Source organism: Thermobia domestica, chromosome 2, assembly GCF_964235325.1.
Source record: "Thermobia domestica chromosome 2, izTheDome1.hap1.1, whole genome shotgun sequence".
NCBI classification, from domain to species: domain Eukaryota; kingdom Metazoa; phylum Arthropoda; class Insecta; order Zygentoma; family Lepismatidae; genus Thermobia; species Thermobia domestica.
The window spans coordinates 133,668,443-133,687,983 of NC_137455.1; the positions used below are offsets into that span (position 1 = coordinate 133,668,443).

The window sequence follows — 19,541 nt, forward strand, 5'->3', positions numbered from 1 at the left end:
CAAGCCATTTTCAACTGATAAGCGATTTCTTATCTTTGTTTTAATGTTTACCATAAAAAAAACACTTTCGCACAAGTACGATATAGCAAATGGAATTATTACTTTTAAAGCAGCAATCACCAGACCAGGATATTCTTCTCTCCTTATCAGGCAGAACTTGTCCAAGTCTTCGTTACAGAAAACCAGTTGCAAAGACTTGTCGCATGATCATTCTATTATTTGGTCAAGAAGTTGTGGGCTTAGATCGGATACGTTAATGGCCTCTTCAATGAAGGAGTTTAACATCCATCTTGAACCAGCACCTTCGTCGTTGGGAATATATATATTACAGTTACTGTATCCACTGTCAGTGCCGGGCGCCGAAAAGAGGGGCCACACATTTCGGAGGAAGTGTGTTACTCAAGTTAGGAAAGTGCATGTGCACATGTGTAAAATAGAAGGAAAAACGTAATAAAATGTGCTCAAAATTAAGGAAAGGTAGGGTTTATTTTGAAAATGTTATTGAGCTTCGTGCCAACCATGGTGGCGCTTCGTAGCTAGTCTGTCGACGTCACTCATATATACGGTGACATCGTACTATACTCTCGCCCCGGGCAATGATTTTCCATGGCACTGTTCACTATAAACAAAAAAATGGATTCTACTATTATAGAAATAGGTATGTTAAAAATCCCACACAAGCTTATTATAAAACAAATTATAAAAGGGTCGCTGGCAAGAGCGTGTGATAAAAGGGGATCGTGATAGGAATTAGATTGAGAACCACTGGCCTAGAGTAATTTTAACCACATTTCTTATAGTTTCAAAAAGAGTGCTGTCGGGTTACCTATGGTGAATGGGAGATTGCTAGATACATATAAAAGATTGCTAGAAAATGATCGATATTAGATTCATAGTTTTCGGGGTCGCTTAGATAAATAGTGAGACTTTCAATTTCGCTTAACTCCGATTAAGCTCTCATTAGTAGGGATGGGCACGAACGACTTTTCTTTGAAACTCGACTCGACTCGAAACAGACATCTTTGAGGTCTACTCTTGGACTCGGCGCGAAAAATATCTTCCAACTCGACTCGGATTAGAGTCAAGTCGAACCAAAACGAGCCAAATTCTGTGTGTAGTCCTACCTAGACAATACATAGACAATAATTATTCTATCATCAATTATACTACTGTTACTACAAATAATAATAATAATAATAATAATAATAATAATAATAATTATTATTATTATTATTATTATTATTATTATTATTATTATTATTATTATTATTATTATTATTATTATTATTATTATTATTATTATTATGACAACACCGTGTACAAACATGAACGATAGATGGTCAGTAAAGGAATACTAAAAGCTAGTTGACTGCCGACGTCGTTAGTCATGAAGTCTACAAGGCAAGGACATCGTTCATTACCCTAACCTGTAAGCGTCGGTGGACTACAGATGGTCAACTATTAACCTCTCGCCAGAAATTGGTGGCCCCGCAGCGACGATCCGTGATGGCCCAAGTTCCATTTTGAAAACTTTACTACCAGCGGCAGAGACGCGATGAAACGTCAACGAAACACAAAATTACTCTCCCAAAATATGTTAAAATGCCTATATGTGTGATTTGTTTATATTTAGGTGAAACAAAAAAACACAAAACAAATACCCCGGGGTGGACGCGAACTATCAATATTACGATTACTAGGCACGTGTTCTTCTGACTTCCCCACGGAAACGATCATAAAAAGCTTGGTTGTTGAAGGATAAATCATTGACGTCTTAATTTAGCCAATCAGACAAATCCCTACATCTCGAGTTCTAGGAGGTCATACCGTGAACCGTTTGAGACTTATTGCTTTCTGGTGGAGTACTATCCATGCGCAAAATTTGAGCATAATAGCCGACATGCATCTTCGGTGCCTCTTACCTTTAGTACAATTTTAACCAGAGATGGTGTGGGTCAATGAAAATTTGATCCACAACCCACCATGACCCACTATGACCCACCACCCAAATGACCCATTGGCCCACTCTGACCCATCAACCATCGTGATCCACTCTGACCCACCACCAACTATGAACCACTCTGAACCATTGCAACCAACTCCGACCCACCAAAACCCATCGACATCAACTCTGACCGATGATCCACGTCCTCCTCTCCATTGACTAAAGAGATTACACTTGTAATAAAACAAGACTGTGAAATTATCACTTTTCGGAGTTTGAATTTCTACCGTCATTGGCTCAAGCACCTCTTTGTTACAATACTGGTGGGTCTGACCTTTACGATATATAATGGCAAAGTGTTTCTCATCTTCCGAATTAAAATGAATTTAAATTTATCATATGTAATTATTTCTTTGTTGCCTTACAGTAGAAAATAGGGTGAAATTTAAAAGTTTCGAATCAAGGAAAAGTAGACCAACGTAAAAAAAAAGAGAGAGAGAGAGAGAGAGAGAGAGAGAGAGAAACTAATTTTCTATATAATTAAGCATGCCGTACTAATTGAAAATGCCCATGTAATTAAGTTTAGAATACAAATTTTATGGCCATTTTTCTCTAACTTTATGGCTTGATTGCCTTATGCTCGGAACGCTCCATATATTAAACACCAGCTTCAGCAGTTATAAATAGAAAGCAGTGGGTATAAAATTCAAAAAGAACTTTAGTTTGCATTACTCAATTTTTTTCTCAACTAATATCAATCGTTTTCGAATATTTTTACAAATCAACCCACTACCAATTTCCAATATATAGAAAATGCACCCCCGTCCCCCCGCTCATAAAAGACAATTTTAAAATATGCCAGGGCATATTCTCTTTATTTTTAATAAAGAGTTATATACTGAATTTCAGCTCTCAGTTGAACGGCTTGTGAGATACTAATTTTTCGCAAAAATTCGGACTTCTACTCCCCATAAGGATATGTATTATAATGAAAGTGACACGCGTATGATAACTTCCCAGTTGGGATTGGAGCCTGATTATATACCAAACGTCAATTCATTTGACTTTGCAATTTGATCGTGATGATTACGCAGACATAGTTACTTTCAATTTTTTATGATACATATCCTTATTTCATATGTTACAGATGATTCAAAAATATTTTTTCAAGCAGTTAGCTCCTCTAGAATCTCACAGGCTGCATCCCAAAATCCAACTCCTACTATTCTATGACAATCCAAAAGTGACTGAACTTTTTTTATTAGGAACAAATGACAAAAGAAAAATGGAGATCTTGAAAGTAAAATGTAGAAAAGCTCGGTGCCCCCAATAACTCCATATTTCTCCGCCCCTTCATTCCGAACTTAAAAATAAAACTTAATTGGAATATGGTTAATTAGTGAATTTATTACAGTTAAATTCCACTCACTACATGCTACAGCTACAACTATGTAAGAAAAAATAACAACTGTGAAACATGTTCTGAATTACTATTACATTTCTTACGCTATTATTAAACATATTAGAATAGTAAAAGAGGATTGTTCGTGAAATAGTATATTTGCTCATTATTTTTAACTTTTTCATACGGAAAAATTAAAATATTATTCAAGTTTTAAAATTTGCACTCTGCAAATATGTTGCCCTCTAGGCAATGGGACTAATGTGGACTAATGGGAAATGCTGCACTGTTAGCGGCGCTGAAAACTTACGATTCGATTGTAATATCGGTTGATTTCGATATCTTTATGTCGCTACGTAACCACCCTGGGTGCTAATGGGAGCTTAATTGGACTTGAATTGAAAGTAGAGCTATTCACCTAAGCGACCACGAAACTATGGATTCAATAATAATATCGACCCGCTTCTAGCATTTTTGATATGTATCCCGACAGTACTCCTTTTCCAGACTGTAAGAAATATAGTTAAAATTGCTCTAGATATATCAGAATTATGTTGAAACACACACATAAATCCACTTTTATATTCTGTATAAATAGAGAGAGAGTGAGCGAGCGAGCGAGCGAGAGAGGGCGACTCAAGGCATCACAACTTCCACATTGCAAAAGCATATATCAGGAATTGAATTGAAAATCTATGTAAAGACTTTGTGCTGTGACATGCTTCATAATGACAATTCCAGTCTGCTCACGTGACCTTTGGGGTTCATGAATTTTTTTGCGAGCGTTCCGACTTTGGATTCTCTGTTTATACCTTCTGTTTATGCATCGAATAACTTTTCAAGAACATAAATGACATTCTATATTATGAATGTTGAGAATTACTCTCTATATGACAAATAGCTGCAAATAAATACACTACATGATTTATTTATTGCTATTGAACGAGTTTCTTAACTTGTATTTACATCCTCATATATAATACCGACCTACTGTGAAAATTATCTCAGATGTTATATTTTAAACATAATAATTACTATGTTCTGTAATTATTATGTTATATATAAACAACTTATGTATTTTAATGTAATTATTTTATATAATTTTACATGCATTGCGGAAAATATAATTTTAAAGAAACTATTGACCCAGATGGGATTCGAACTCACAACCTTATGATTTGAAATCTGACAGCTTACCAATGAGCTAACACAAGGAATTCTAAAACTAAGCTTCTAGCGATGTATAACGGATCTCAAGATAATTATGACATTCATATCCATTACAAACGCTGTTTCTGTACTACTTTGACTTTTATTTTAGTACTCAGGCGATAATTATGTTCTATTTCTTAACTTTGAGCATTCTTTTACATATGGAAAGATTCTTTAACGTATTTAAATGTTCCATTACGTATAGAAAGCTAAATGACAAACAAGCATATGCTCACATTAATAAAAGGTTTCGAAATATTGTATCATTAAGTATTTCAATCAATGTTGCTTTTTTAAACACTTGGCAACAAGTCTTATTATATTTAAAAGAAGAAAACACATCTGCAAACTTTTTTCCCGATTGCAAAGGCTGGCTTGGAGGTTCGAACCTGGCTTACTTTTTCCGGAAGATACCCGAAGCTGGACTTAGAAAATTTTTGCCTCAAAACACCAATAAAGAATGCGCTCAACCTTTTTGAGACAAGGTGTACCTAGAGCGGATATCTTCAAGATGTCGAGTGATATGCTGAAAGTCAGCTTATCGTACAAAAGGCGAGTAGGGCTAGGCAAGATGATGCGGTAGGCTAAACGTAATAGATGACGTACGATGATAAGAAGCCGCTTATAAAATTCACCTCCAGCGCTAACCCAGGCAGTATGGCCATGTGTGAGACAGGGACGAAAAAACGCTTAACACGTTTTTTAACAGTGTGTTAGCTTGTAAGCCCCAGGTGGTACTTCACGGTTTGGGGCCTTCTCTTTGAGTGAAAAAGGTGAGGTTTCCAGGTTAATTTAGCATCAAAGATCACTCCCAGACATTTAACGGTAGTACTTGCATGGATGGTTGCACCTTGGACTTGAATATTAAGCAGAAATAGATTACGTCTCACTCTACTACGCCTCTTATGCGGAAGGATGACTAACACCTGTGTTTTTTAACAGTTTAATTTTAATTGCCACCGACTACATCAGTTGCTGAAAGGATCAATGGCCCCTTGTAAATCGGTATTGATTTGATGCATTGTTTGACAACAAGCGAGCAGCGCTGTATCATCCACAAAACTGAAAGTGTAAATCGGTTCTGGCATAACAGATAGATCACTAACAAATGAAATATATAATAAAGGCGATAAAGCTGAACCTTGTGGGACGCCAGTATAAATCGGTATTGATTTGATGCATAGTTTGACAACAAGCGAGCAGCGCTGTATCATCCGCAAAAGTGAAATTGTAAATCAGTTCTGGCATAACAGGTAGATCACTAACAAATGGAATATATAATAAAGGCGATAAACTGAACCTTGTGGGACGCCAGTGCAAAAAAAAAAAAAAAATGGAAAGGATACACTGTTATTTATTAAAATATAAGCAAGACGGTTGCTGAGAAAATGATATACCATCCGAAGATAGGCCGCAGGAAGACGAAAAAGATGTAATTTATAGATAAGAGCATTGTGCCACACTCGGTCAAACGCCTTTTGTAGGTAGAAGAGAAGTAAGCAGGAAGGTGCTGTATTATTATAATGATTCGTGAGAATAGTACCTAGACGTACGAGATTATCGAGGAGGCTGGTGTGATTAAATCAAAACAGGCTTGGTGTGTAGGCAGAATATCATGGGTTGACAAGTGATGATGACGTCTGCGAACGATAATAAGTTCAAATATTTTGCATAACGTTGACGTTAGTTGAATTGGCCTGTATGATGCTGGGTCTGACTTTTGTTTATATGACTTAAGAAATATGAGTACCTTGGAAACCTTCCAACCGGGTAGGTAATAGCCGGTTCGGAGAATGAAAGTATACAGCGATGCCAAAATGTGTAATAAAAGAGCTGGACCTTCCTTAATGTGACAGTATTTTTTTTTTAACAAGAGTTTCATTCCCATCCAATGGATGGGCGGGCCGTAGAAGGCAACACCTTCTCTGTGGCCAGAGATATCATGTGACAGTAAGTGATACTCCAACCTATAATATTGGATTTCACCATTGATTTACGGTTATTTGTGATTTCACGTTCAACGAAGACAAATGTTTTGTATTATGTGTACTTTAAATAAAATATTTAAATAGATCTTTTTCATAAAGTTTATTGTTTAAATTATTCCTCAAAACCTCTGTATTTTAATAAGCCTTTTCAAAAATCAATCCAAATCAATTGTCCTGCCATCTTTGGAGACCTTTTAAAATATATGATTGCGGGCGTTTATATGTTTGTGGCCATTTTTTTCGACAACGAGATCTCCGAAACTACAGGCCCTACAAAGGTGTTTTTACTGATCGACTGCAAATTTTATGTAGATTGTCCAGTTCCAATTCAATATTTAAAAAATATGGTCATTATTTCTTTATTACATTTTTACTGGTACACTGAAAGTGTTGAAATTAGAAAAAACTACAGCATCATATCCTACGCATTATACATTCCAACACCACATAATTGTATAAGGGTGTTGTAACGCACCCAGGCGTTTATTTCATGGCCAAATAAAAATGATAAATAAAGGATAACTATTTCTCCACTCTAAGTTGCATCTTCATTGTTTGGAGTGTTTTGCCCAATGAACACCATATATCACTGACATTATAATTCATTGTGTGCGTAATGTATTGGCTTATTACATAGTGCATGCGAAAGAAAAAAAAACACTTATCATACATGAATTAAAAACTCCAACCGGAAGTAGGCTCAAATCTTGCAAACGATGCGAGATATTGAAAAAGTGATAGAAAAATCTCCCCTTTATGGTATCCCTTGCCAATTTTTACCAAGACGTCTTTCACTTGTGTCTATAAAGGGACATGTACAGATGTGATTAATAAGAAGGAGATTCATGCTCATATGTGAATGATGCGCTGTGTAGAGAGCTAAGGATTAGCTAATCTATATATTAAAATGCTAGGTTTATATATTTATCCCCAATTCTTTCGACAATGAGATCTCGAAACCACAAATGCTACAAAAGTGCCGTTTTCACCGGTCGATTCCAAATGTGTGTAGAATTTCCAGTTCTAATTGAATATGTAAAAAATAAACGTGACCATTATTTTTATTACATTTTTAGGAGTACACTGGAAGCACTGAAATTTTAAAAAAAACATCATATCTTATACATTCCACTATAGTATAATTGTATATAAGGGTTGCATATCACTCAGGCGTTTGTCTCAAGGTCAACTTATAATGAAAAGGGAAGGATAACCATTTTTCCACGTTAAGATGAATCTTTATTGTTTGGAGTATCTTGCCCAATGAGCACCATATATCATTGACATAACTAATTGTGTATATGATGCATTTGCTTATTACATGCTGCATGCAACAAGAAAGAAAACGTTGATCATATATGAATTTGAAACTCCAACCGGAAGTAGGCTCAAATCTTGCAAACGGTACGAGATATTGAGAAAATAATCGAAAAAACTCCCCTTTATGCCAATTTTTTTTATTAAGACGTCTTTCACTTGCGTCTGTAATGGGACTTATACACATGTTATGAGGAATGACAAGCATATTCATGCTCATATGTGAATCATGCGCTGCGTAGAGACCGCACGTTCAGCTAGTAGTATATAACAGTATTTAGGGCAACCATAAATCATAAAAAGCAGTAAAAGCATAATGGAATTTCCCACCTATGGTTGGTACCATATATGTGATTTTGGCCATTTTAATATTCAAATTTGCTAATTTTCTAAGCATAATAAAGCATAATTTACAGAAATAATGCATGAAGCATAATGCTTATACTTTTTATTCCAGAGCTCTGTGAATGTATACACCACAGGAAAATATATGTACACCAAAGGAGAATATTTTTGTGCCAAAGAAAAGAAATGGTCAACAAAGGCTATTATCAAAGCCGGAAACAATGGAAATATGATAACCTGCAAATTACAATGGGAGGTTTGATTTCCTCATCTCTCCCACCTTCCGCTCAGAATATTTTTGTCGTTTCCTCACTTTGTGTTAAAAGGTAGGCGAGACTGGTTGTGCTTATCTCAAGATGCCAAAGCCAAAAGCATATGCATCTCAGAGAGTAAGAGAATTCCCAACTGACCATTTCAAATTAGTAGGCAGTAACCTATTTTATACTCTTTGTTCTGAATTCATTAAATAATTATGAGAAGTCTACTGTGCAGCTACATGTTTCTTGTTTGAAACACCGCGTAAAGAAAACTACACAAAGTGAAGGTGGTAATAGTTTGGCCACCACTTTCCCTCAACTGTTGGAGCGCATGGGCACCAATCAAGACAACATACAGCATGCACAGTCAAGAATATAGTTACACATTTGTTGTAGCTGGTATCCTTCTTCATGGTTTTAGGAATGAAGAGTTCAGAAATTAGATTCAATCATCTACTAACACTATAACGGCCCTTAGAGAAAGTACTTTAAGAAAATATGTACATAGTTGTGCTGATGATAGTCTGAATGAAATAAAATAAAAATGTGAAGGAAAAGATGTTTCTGTGATCTTTGACGAAACTACTGATATTAAAAATCGTAAAGTTGTAAATGTTCTAGTCCGACGACTTGGTGAGTCTACTAAATGTTTTTGCCTGAGCAGAACAAAAATAGCGCAACGGTGCAACGCAAATGTGATAGTAGACACTGTTCTTGGCGCATTAAGTGATATTGGTGTTAAGAGAAGGCAGTTTGTAGTTCTAATATCTGATAATGGCTCATACACGAAAAGTGCTGCTGTGCTCTTAGCTGCAGTTGCTCCTAGATTAAAGCATTCTACTTGCTGGACACACTTCCTCCACTTACGCGCACAAGATACTAGAAATGGTATGAAAGTAGCTGATACATTTATCATATCAGTTAAATCACCTTTGACTAAAACACCAGCCAGACGGCAAAGACTGTTGAACCCTTGTGTGAAACAGAAAAGATCACCAGTGTTCCTCCACTGCCAGTGATTAACCGTTGGGGGACTTGGCTCCAGCCAGAAAAGATTCGCAATGCTTATTACAGCAAAATTCAGAAGTGGATAGAAAAGGAAGAAGAAGGAAGTTCTGCTGTGACAAATCCCAAGGAACTAATTCGAAGAACAATGTCTTAATTTTCACCTTAATACCATAGGTAAAATTTCAGATGCAAGGTGTAAGCAGATAAAAGTTTTCGAAATACATAGTGTGGATGCAAGTTAAGTGTGGCTTCTTCTTTCATCCGTTCAAAAAATTCATGGAACTTCTGGCGTGCAATGCAAAAAGCTTGCCGTTATATGAGTGGATATCACTAACTACTAAATTTTGGAAACACGTTCAGTGTCTGGATCCCACTCCCGCAAATCTAAATATGTTTGCAGAAGGCCTACCGACTGAATTCAAGCGTTTCATTCATGCGAATATACCTTAGGAAGAATTGTGCATGTATCGTATAATTCCTCAACACGAAATTAATTACCTTTCCCCCTTTACCTTTGAGAAGAAACATCTGAATAAGATGTCAAATTTGAGTACCTTTCCTATGGGAGCACTAACCGCAACTCCATTTACTGCTTCAGTTCAAAGGAGCTTCCCAACTCTAAACTGGATTTTAAATCCACGCAGAACTTTGTTTAAGGAAGAAAATCTTGAAACTCACTTGCAACTTGCTTTTAATAGAGGAAAGAAACACTGACACCAACAGCAATAGCGAGGATGAAAAAGATTGAACACTAAAAAATAAAACATATTTTTTCAAATGTTTGCATTATCTATTTACGTTGACACTTTAAGTGCAATCTGTTTAAATTCTGAAATATGGTGTATTGATTTAATTTTTAATTTTTACGTAATAAAAAAAATAAAATAAAACATATTTGATAGAAATGCGAAAATGAAGTATAATTCAAGAGCAGCATTCTAAGGCATAATTTACTAAAACGCATAATAAAGTATAATGTAAGGAAAAATAAAGCACAGGATACAGCAGTATAAACCATAAAGTTGGTTGTCCCATTTAAAGAAGTAATTAAACGTATTCCCATATTTTAGGCCTATAGTGGTATAATAACATATATTGTTATGATAAAATATAACAATGTGTCAGGATAAAGTATATCGGGAAACAAAAGTGATTGGCATATATTTTCTTGCCATACCAACGCTTTGTGAGCGACTTGTTATCCTTAAGATTATTGTCAGAGTTCTATTTCAGCGTGCCCGTCACTGTAAGTCCTCTGATAATTTAATGCACCTAAAACTATAATACAGATCATGATACAGCTTCTTCAATATTGATATTTGGTGTGTTAACAGTAATGTTTTAGTTTCGTGTTTTAATTTCAGTGGCACACGTAGAAATTTCATCAAGAGGGGAGAGGTTCACTCATTCAGGTGACTTATATATATATATATATATATATATATATATATATATATATATATATATATATATATATATATATATATGTGTGTGTGTGTGTGTGTGTGTGTGTGTGTGTGTGTGTGTGTGTATGTATGTATGTATGTATATAAGTAGGTACATCTTAATATGGTAAATATTTTGCCATAATGTCTTGCTGAAGAGAGTGCTCAAGCCCGAAACCTCTCTTCCATTTGAAATATAGAGAGACAAATATTTTGGTGCTGTCCTATCGTAAGGCAATTTGGAAACAACTTATATGAAGGTTGCGAACGTCAGTCTAGAAAGTCTAAAGTAACAGCGATAGCAACTGATATGCTGATCATATATTTACAAGAACTCTTGTCGCCATAATTCTTTATATGCTCTTTTCTAACACATCCAGATTGCCAGTCACAGTACTCAAAATTATATGAGCTATTGTTTTATACATGTAAACACATCTTGCGATGGTTGTTAGCATAGATATTCTATCTTATATATGTTACTTACTTTTTCGATGTTTTTTTTTCATTAACGGTAAATATTAAAAAAAAATGCTATCTTTTTATTAGAATACTTGTTCCATCCTTGAAACATTTGCTAGGATTCAATTGAGTTCATTTAATACTAATCTGCTACTCCTGTGATAGGTCAAAGTTTAGAAGCAGCTGGCTATGCTGTGTGGAGAAAAGGAGAACCAAATAACCAGGGAGGAGAGGAGTTTTGTGGCTCAGTGAATAACCGTGGAAAATTGAATGATATACCTTGCAGTCCGAACAGAACATATTTTATATGTGAACATGAATTCGCAGATAATCAGAACCAAGATAAAGGTAAAGTAAAGCTTCGTGTATTATTTCTAATTTCCCAAATAGAATTTGTTAATGTTATTTTGTTTGCGAGTGGCAAAAAGATTGGAAATATAATGAGGCATATAGCATAATGAACGGGTAGATTATGGCTAAGGGGCACTGCAATTAATGTTAGTGAGATAAGCGGTAAATTTACCAGCAGTAAAAGATAAGTTCTAATCATCATTATTTGTTGGTGTAAACTGTAAGGGTCTAGAACGAGGTGTTCTACTTGTTCGAAGTCAGTCGAATAATAAACCGAACTAAAACTCCCAATTTCCTTCTGGTCCTCGATCGTTCATCTTATACAAAAAGTGCAGAAACGTCAACGGAGTGGAATAGCCCTGAACACGGTGAACCTTATACGAAACAATATGCATTGAACTATCTGAGTGAAACTGAAGGCATGATCGCGCCAGCTACGTCGTCTTCCTTGTTTAATCAAGCAGCGTGCTCTGGAATGGAGGCTAAACCGTAACTGGGAGGGTGAGAAGAGCGGTTGCCTCAGACGCTGATATCAAGCGGGTGCCGAACAAGCAAGAACAAAGAAAAAGTGTTAGAATAAAGTAAACTACGCGGCGCCCCGTAAAGATATTGGCACCCTATTAAATCAATCTTTTGTCAGTTTGCATGGAAATAACTTGGTAAGAATTTTCTTGCTTGCTGCGCTACAAATATTTCAATAATACTCCCAAAAGGTTTTTACTTATTACTTAAAAAAGTTATCTTATATTATTTCTTAATGACGATGTGATATACAAGGCGCCGACTAATGACATATAGTGTACACAGCAGTTTTTCAAAATCAGAAACGGTCAAAGTCTAGAATAATCTCCAATAAATTTTTGTCCACATGAGATCAATCTTCCTAATAGAATGTATGAGAGGATTTTATAAGATGTTCACAGAAGAGAAATGTTTCGATAATTATTACAATCCGTTTTCTGCCTTTCTGATGAATTGGAACAATTGATTTATTATTTCCAATGTCTTGGTAATTCCTCCTTGTTCCAGATAAGGAGAATAAGTTTGTGTATCTTGTTCCAGAATTTTCAATTAATTCAGCCGAAATTCCGTCTATACCCGGAGATTCGTGTTCCTTTAATTTATAGCGATTTCTACTTCTGTTCGGCTAAGCTGTGGAATATATAGTTCTGCTGTGTGCATTTCCCGTTCCCCACGAACATTATTTTATGGTTGCGTGTTAAGTAAATTGTCAAAGAAATCTTTCCATCTATTCAAGGTGCTATCTGTACCAGTGAGAATGGTTTTGTCGCCTCCCTTTTATATATACCCGCGATGTTGATATTTTTTCTTAAATTTGTTGATGTCCTTATACATGTCTTTAATATTTTCTATTATTTTCAAGTTCCTTAATTTTAGCTTTCTAAAAACTCGCGTTTCTTTCTTTTAAATATTTTGGAGTTTTGTCGTCTGATACCAACGAAATTTCATGTAATGATGACGTTCGAATTTTGTAGAGGACGCAGTTCGCCTATTTTCCCTCCTCCGCTAGTTTGGTGCATTCCTGGTCAAACCATAGTTTGTTCCTACCTATTTCCGTTTTTATCAACTTTTCTCTTGCCGAAATTTTAATATTATCTCTAATTTGAATCCATGTATCCTCAACAGTAGCGCTCCCAAAACTTTCTAATTCTGAGAATCTATTCGACACTTTAATCTGTTTTTTTTTCCTCTCGACTGTTTAATTTATTTTGAGCTGCATCTCTCCCATCTCAGAATGTTGAATATTCCCTTTATTTAACGATAATCTATCACTGTTTATAGCTGCTACTACATAGTGATCAGGGTCAAAATCAGCCTCAATGAACGATCGAATATCAATTATGCTAGACTGTCTTCAATCTACTAAAACATGATCAATTTGATTCTGTGTTCTTCCATCTGCCGAGATCCACGTGTATTTGTGAACGTCGCCATGTGGGAATTTTGTAGTCTTAACGATAAAGTTTTTTCATATGGCAAACTTCACGAGCCTAACTCCGTTATCATTACTTTCGTTATGCAGACTTTTATTCCTTAGAATCGGTTTCAAAATATTCTCTCGTTCTACCTTCGCATTGAAATTTCCTAATAGAATTTTCATGTGGGAGTTGGTCAAATATCCGTTCTACTACTTCTTCATATCGTTATCCATATCTTCTGTTGGAGAATGAAGATTTAAAACAATAATATCACACCACCGCCCCTTAAGAGGAATAAAAGAAAATATATCATTAGCAAATTCAACCTGTTTGCTAGAACCGAAATAGAGTCGAAATTGAAATGTTATTTTTGTGATCATATACAGAATAAAACTACAAAAGCCTACAAGTGCTGTAAATCAATGCAATCAACCATTTCGAACATTTTAAAAGCACATAGTTTCTGATATTAAAATTCGGTTTCGTATCGGTGGTATGAAACGTTGTAAATAATGGTAAATTTCCATAACTGTTCTCTAAGTTTCTCTGTATACCAACCAAACATAATTTTGACAAGTTAACAAAATGTCCAGAATAAACCTCTTGAGAAAGCTCTTATTGGTAAAATAATACAAAACGATCGCTTTCGGCTGTTGAAATAGTCTGTCCAAGCAGCTTGATAAAATCTGAGCATAGCATAACAGCAAAAACTGCTTGTCCTATATGCAAATAACCAAGCTAAAAAAGAATAAAAGAAAAGCTCAATATGGTAAGTGTAAGGGGCGCGGAGTTCTTCTTCGCCCGAGGCGCCGAAATCTCTAGCTACGGCTCTGCACAGAGGCAATGAAACTGTGCAAAATTGTCAGCAGTAGGAGTACGTCTAAACCGAGCAAGTGCTCAGCAAGAATAGTTTAGCTTGACACATTTCTTTCGACCACCAATCAGTAGTACGTTAAGGAATCGAGGTATTGATCTCAGTAGATACCACACTAGCGTAATAGTCCTCCAAGTGTTCATTAACAGATATATAGGTGTCTGGTATAAAGTCAAAAGTGCCACGAAACTGGCCGCAGTCTGTATAAGGTGGAGATTCTAACGAGCGAAATGAGTAAATTGTAAAGCAGGTAGCCCAGCGAGAATGATCAGAAAGTGATCAGTCCCATAAATAATAGTAGACGCACCAAAGAAAACTAACTGCAAGTGTGAGCTGCAAACAGAAAGACGCAGACGTTAATATGTTCCTGTCATGGTGAAGAAATATGCTGGGCGGCCATCTTTAATAAGATAAAGTGCGAAACGTCGAGAAAAATTGCAAATTATTTACCTCGGGGGTAGGTGCGAGGGTTATCTCAGTGATAAGAGTCTATGTTCCACACCAGATTATCTTGATGTTGAAGTTAAAAGTATATGTCATCCAAATCAGCCGATGTAAAAGATTCAGGCCATGTGATGTATATGTTACAGAGAGTACTCGATCTTCGGTAATGAAAACTCTAACAGTTAGAACATTTAGAAATCGCTGTTCACCTGTAAGACAGTAAAAGATTTGTCCTGTATTCCCACTGCTTAAAAAGATGACAGCAATTAAGATCGTTCTTCACCATTCCTTCCGTCAGAGAGGTATATATATGAAATGATATCTGTTGATCCAAGTTCCCGTAAGTGTGTAACTGGATTTTGTTCCAAGTTTCCAAGGTTATTTAAATTTTCAACGTGTTCTGCCATAATTATTTAATAGAAAATCTTTATTTACCCTTATTGCGCTCATAACTTTTATGAAAAAATATACTCACAAAAGTACTAAAACTAAATATAAAACAAATAAACTTAATTTAATCTAATCTAAAACTCTTCTACTACTTTCTCATTCTTAGGATCACACGTAAAGTTGTTTTGACCAACTAAAATAGCATAACAAATTTGTATTATTAGCTACTGCCTCTGCAAAATCTACTATTACTTTTATATTAGTGTATATATTAATTTATAGATACATTCTTTCTCTTACCACAGTTAATCACGTACATTGGTCTATTTTTAATGAACTCATGAGGATTGTAGTAAATTTCTGTATTTTCACAAGTTATTCTCATGAATACAGTATAATCGTCATACCTCTTAAAGTAATCATTACTATCAAAATCTAAATTTTTATTTTCTGTCTATCATTTTTCAAATAGAGATTCCGAACCTTACAATAAGCAAATTTACTAGAATCTGCGGTGTGCTTATTGCTTTTATCAGTTTGATAAGTTACAATTACAAACTCAGGCATATCAAATTGTCTATAATTAAATTGAGTAGTTAAATCAAATTCCAAAAAAGAACCTTCTACATTCTTTTGTACACATTGATAAGTGTGAAATGAAAACATAATTTTAGGTTCTTTAAGAATATTTAACTTTAACTTCCTTTCGTAATTTTGTTCATACTCTACAATTGGCATTCTTATCTCCATACTTTTATTGTTATCTTACCACCATGTGGAGCTGTTACACACGCTTCTGTACATTTCTATAAAACAATATTATTATTATTAACAGACTTTATAAATGTTATTCTCAATCCATCTTTCCACATAATCTCTCTATAATCACTTAAAAAGCCTGGAATTAATCTTAGTGGATAAAATACAAATCTTTTCCCAATCCAATTTATCATCTGTTTCGAAACCTGCTTGTTTTCAATACTCAACTTCCGGTTTAGAAATCTTTAAGTTCCGATAGCTGTAGATGTTACTTCAGGCAGATCAATTCTATCTATAATTACTCCATGTTTTCTAATTTCTATGCTAGAGAAAAAGAATTGGAAGAAATTATTTACAAACTTTATTGTATCATTAGCTCCAGCTGTTCCTCCAAATGTTCCTCCAGCTTGAGCACCTACAACTTCGAATTTCATAAAACAGTCTGCTCTGTGAAGATGAATAAATCCAACTCCTCCCTCAAAATCAAATTCAATATCTTTGTTAGGTGCATTCAAATTATTATTTGTTCTTCTATTTGCTGTAGAACTTTGCAACTCCACAACTCTCAAAACTGTCCACACTATTTATCATAACAAAAATCTTAAAGAACCAATCCTGACTTAACTTTAGCATTCATAGCAGTACCAACTCCAAAAGCTACGAGTCTTTCACCAATTGACGCATCTTAAATAAAGACTCTTTTCCAAGCTTGATTTTCTAATTCTTTATATGCAATATGTCTGGAAGCTTTATTTCTATTATTTCTGTAGTATATATATATCGTGTACTCTACAAGTTTCATCTAATGGGTTAATATCCATATCTCCAATTTCTAATCTTTCTTATAGATTATTACCTGGTAGGTAAACCCTCAAGTATCCCTGAAGGCTGGACTGTATCTTAAAGGAACATTGGAATTTGTCAAACTTCTCACTTCCACACCCGTTCAGTCTCTGACACGGCTCAATATTACACTGACCACTTTTGCTAACTTAGGAGCTCGCCTGCGGATTATCCAATGCTAATCGTTTTTAACATTGTGATCGCTCGTTACCCGAGTTCTCCCTAAATGTTTCCAAATAGAGGTTGTAGATTAGGTTATAAGGACGTCACCGCCACAAGGTGTGTTCTGCCATGCTTTTTTCAAGCACGAAAGCGGCCCAGTTCACCGCAATATCTAAGTCCGGGAATATGTAATTCAAATTGGAGTTTATTAATCAAGTCATTTACTAACCCTTTAACAAGTTTTTCGTCATTCCAAAATATTGGTGATAATGTGTTTAATATCTTTATCAAATAACGTATACCTTTTTCATCATTAGTAATAAATTGTGAAAGCTTGTTATTAATCATACTTACTGATTCATTTTTTTATGAATAAATGAAGTATTAATTATTGTTTAACCTATCTGGCCGTAGTAAAAAGTTATATAAAAGAAACATTTTTCTTCAAGCAGATGGACCTACAACAAGACAACGTATATCGTCAGGTACGTCTACATTTCTCTTCTTAATCGTTTTTCCTTAATCATCTCTTGCACATCGCAATTAACATTTCTCTAAACCTTACTCATTTATTAGATAATATTTTTTTATCCGACGGACTCCCTTATGTTTTTATAGTTGTAAGTGTTTGTTTGATCTTATAAACAGTATCTTTAATATATTCTTCATCCATATAACCATTCAATGCTATCATCTCTAACTTGAGTATGTCGGTTGGAAATTCTCCTTGCCCGGACAGTATTGAAAAATCAAATCAAATTTCTGTTATTTGAGTAAGATTCTGGTGGTACGTTTTTCTAAATTTTTCTGGGTAAATGCATGGGTAAATGCAAAATTGTCTGCATGAACATAAGTGGTACGGCCCATAATATACTGCTCAAAATGTTCACAGAGCAACAAAACGGACTACAGTTGCAACTGAGAAATCGAGAGAGAGAACTCGTAAGGATCTTCCTTACCAGGGGATATTGCACGAGTAAGCCAGTCAAATTCTCCATACACGCGTCACTCTGAATGTCAAACGGTAAAGAAAAATCAGACTGACTTAACTGGAGATCTCTCAACTTGTAAAAAGATTACAAGGTTTTGTTATACAATACAAATGTTTGATCCTTCTTCATTAGTTGATATAATTTCGCGGTGTGTTCAGAAAAGTTGGTAATGAATTTTCTTCTCCACCATATAAGGCCTAAAAATTTTTGTAATGCCTTTTTTCACTTAGATACAAGAAAACAGCGAATGGGTTCGTTTAACCGGGGATCGACCCTTATTGTTTTGCCACTAATTATGTATCCCAAAAATTTAAACTCCAATGCAAAGAACTTACATTTCCGAAAGTTTAAAGAAAAGTTTCCTTGCTTAAAAATTTCAAAGGTTCTCTCTAGATGAAGTAAATGTTCTTCTTGAGTCGCTGATTTGATAACTTCATCTAAACAATACAACGAAAGAATGAGTGGAAGCATCAAAGAAAATTGCCATTACGGATTGAAATACAGAACTGCTTTTCAATCCTTGTGACAAAACAGTAAGGCAATGTTGTCTTCCCTTATAAACAAAACTAGTGCATTAGTAAGAGTCTTCTTGTAAACTGATACCGTAGTATGCGCTGTATGCATGAAATGATGAAAACCACATTGCCTGAGAAACGCGGTTTAATACGTCGTTTATTAGTTATACCTGCATCTGTTGGGAAATAATTTTCGTATTAGTTGCCATCAGATCCAAAACCGGGCGTACGCCCCCAGTAGCCTTCCGTACCACGGGAATAGAATTTCTGTATGGAGACATCCGTTCTATAGCAATTTCCAGGCGTAATAATTTATTAAGCTCGGCTTCAAACTCAGGTTGTATGGTTTGAGGAACAGAATAGAATGGACCGACAACTGGTCCAGAATCTTTCTACTGAATTTTGTAGGGAGGAGCATTAACACGGCGTGGATACGTAGACAAGAGCGATCAGTATTTAGTAGTAATTACCGTAGATCTGATTGACTTTGTCGTGGTAAATCATCCAGAGTAGTAATGTATTCATCAATTTCCTGTTGGGAGACGTTGCATTCGGTGCCCAGAATTGGATCCAGCTCAGCACCCTATTAACCTCTCCCTTATGGAGAGGTGTTACTCCACAAGCAGCTTGACAGGTCAGTAGGGGTCAAGCGTGGATGACTCACCGACTGCAATCTCTTCTTCTGGAATCATTATTAGCATTACATTGGGTTGATCAGTAGGAACGCTAACTAAGCTTCCCAAACTGACTTTCATGTGGATTTCTTTTCTTTCACGGTCAATGATTCAATGGAATTTGTCTAAGAATAGACATCTCAGTATTAATTCAGTTCGGAAATATTTAATAACAAAAATAGCAGTTTCGAACATATGGTCTTGAATTTTTAAATT

At 35.3% G+C, this 19,541-nt stretch overlaps 1 protein-coding gene across 1 annotated transcript in view; it reads left to right on the forward strand.

The window, feature by feature from the left end:
• LOC145679180 (uncharacterized) overlaps positions 1-19,541 on the forward strand; it is a 146,329-nt gene that overhangs the window by 97,892 nt on the left and 28,896 nt on the right. Inside the window, exon 5 of the mRNA XM_081749771.1 lies at positions 11,547-11,729. Coding sequence (XP_081605897.1) covers positions 11,547-11,729 — 183 coding nt within the window. The remainder of the gene's footprint in view (positions 1-11,546; positions 11,730-19,541) is intronic.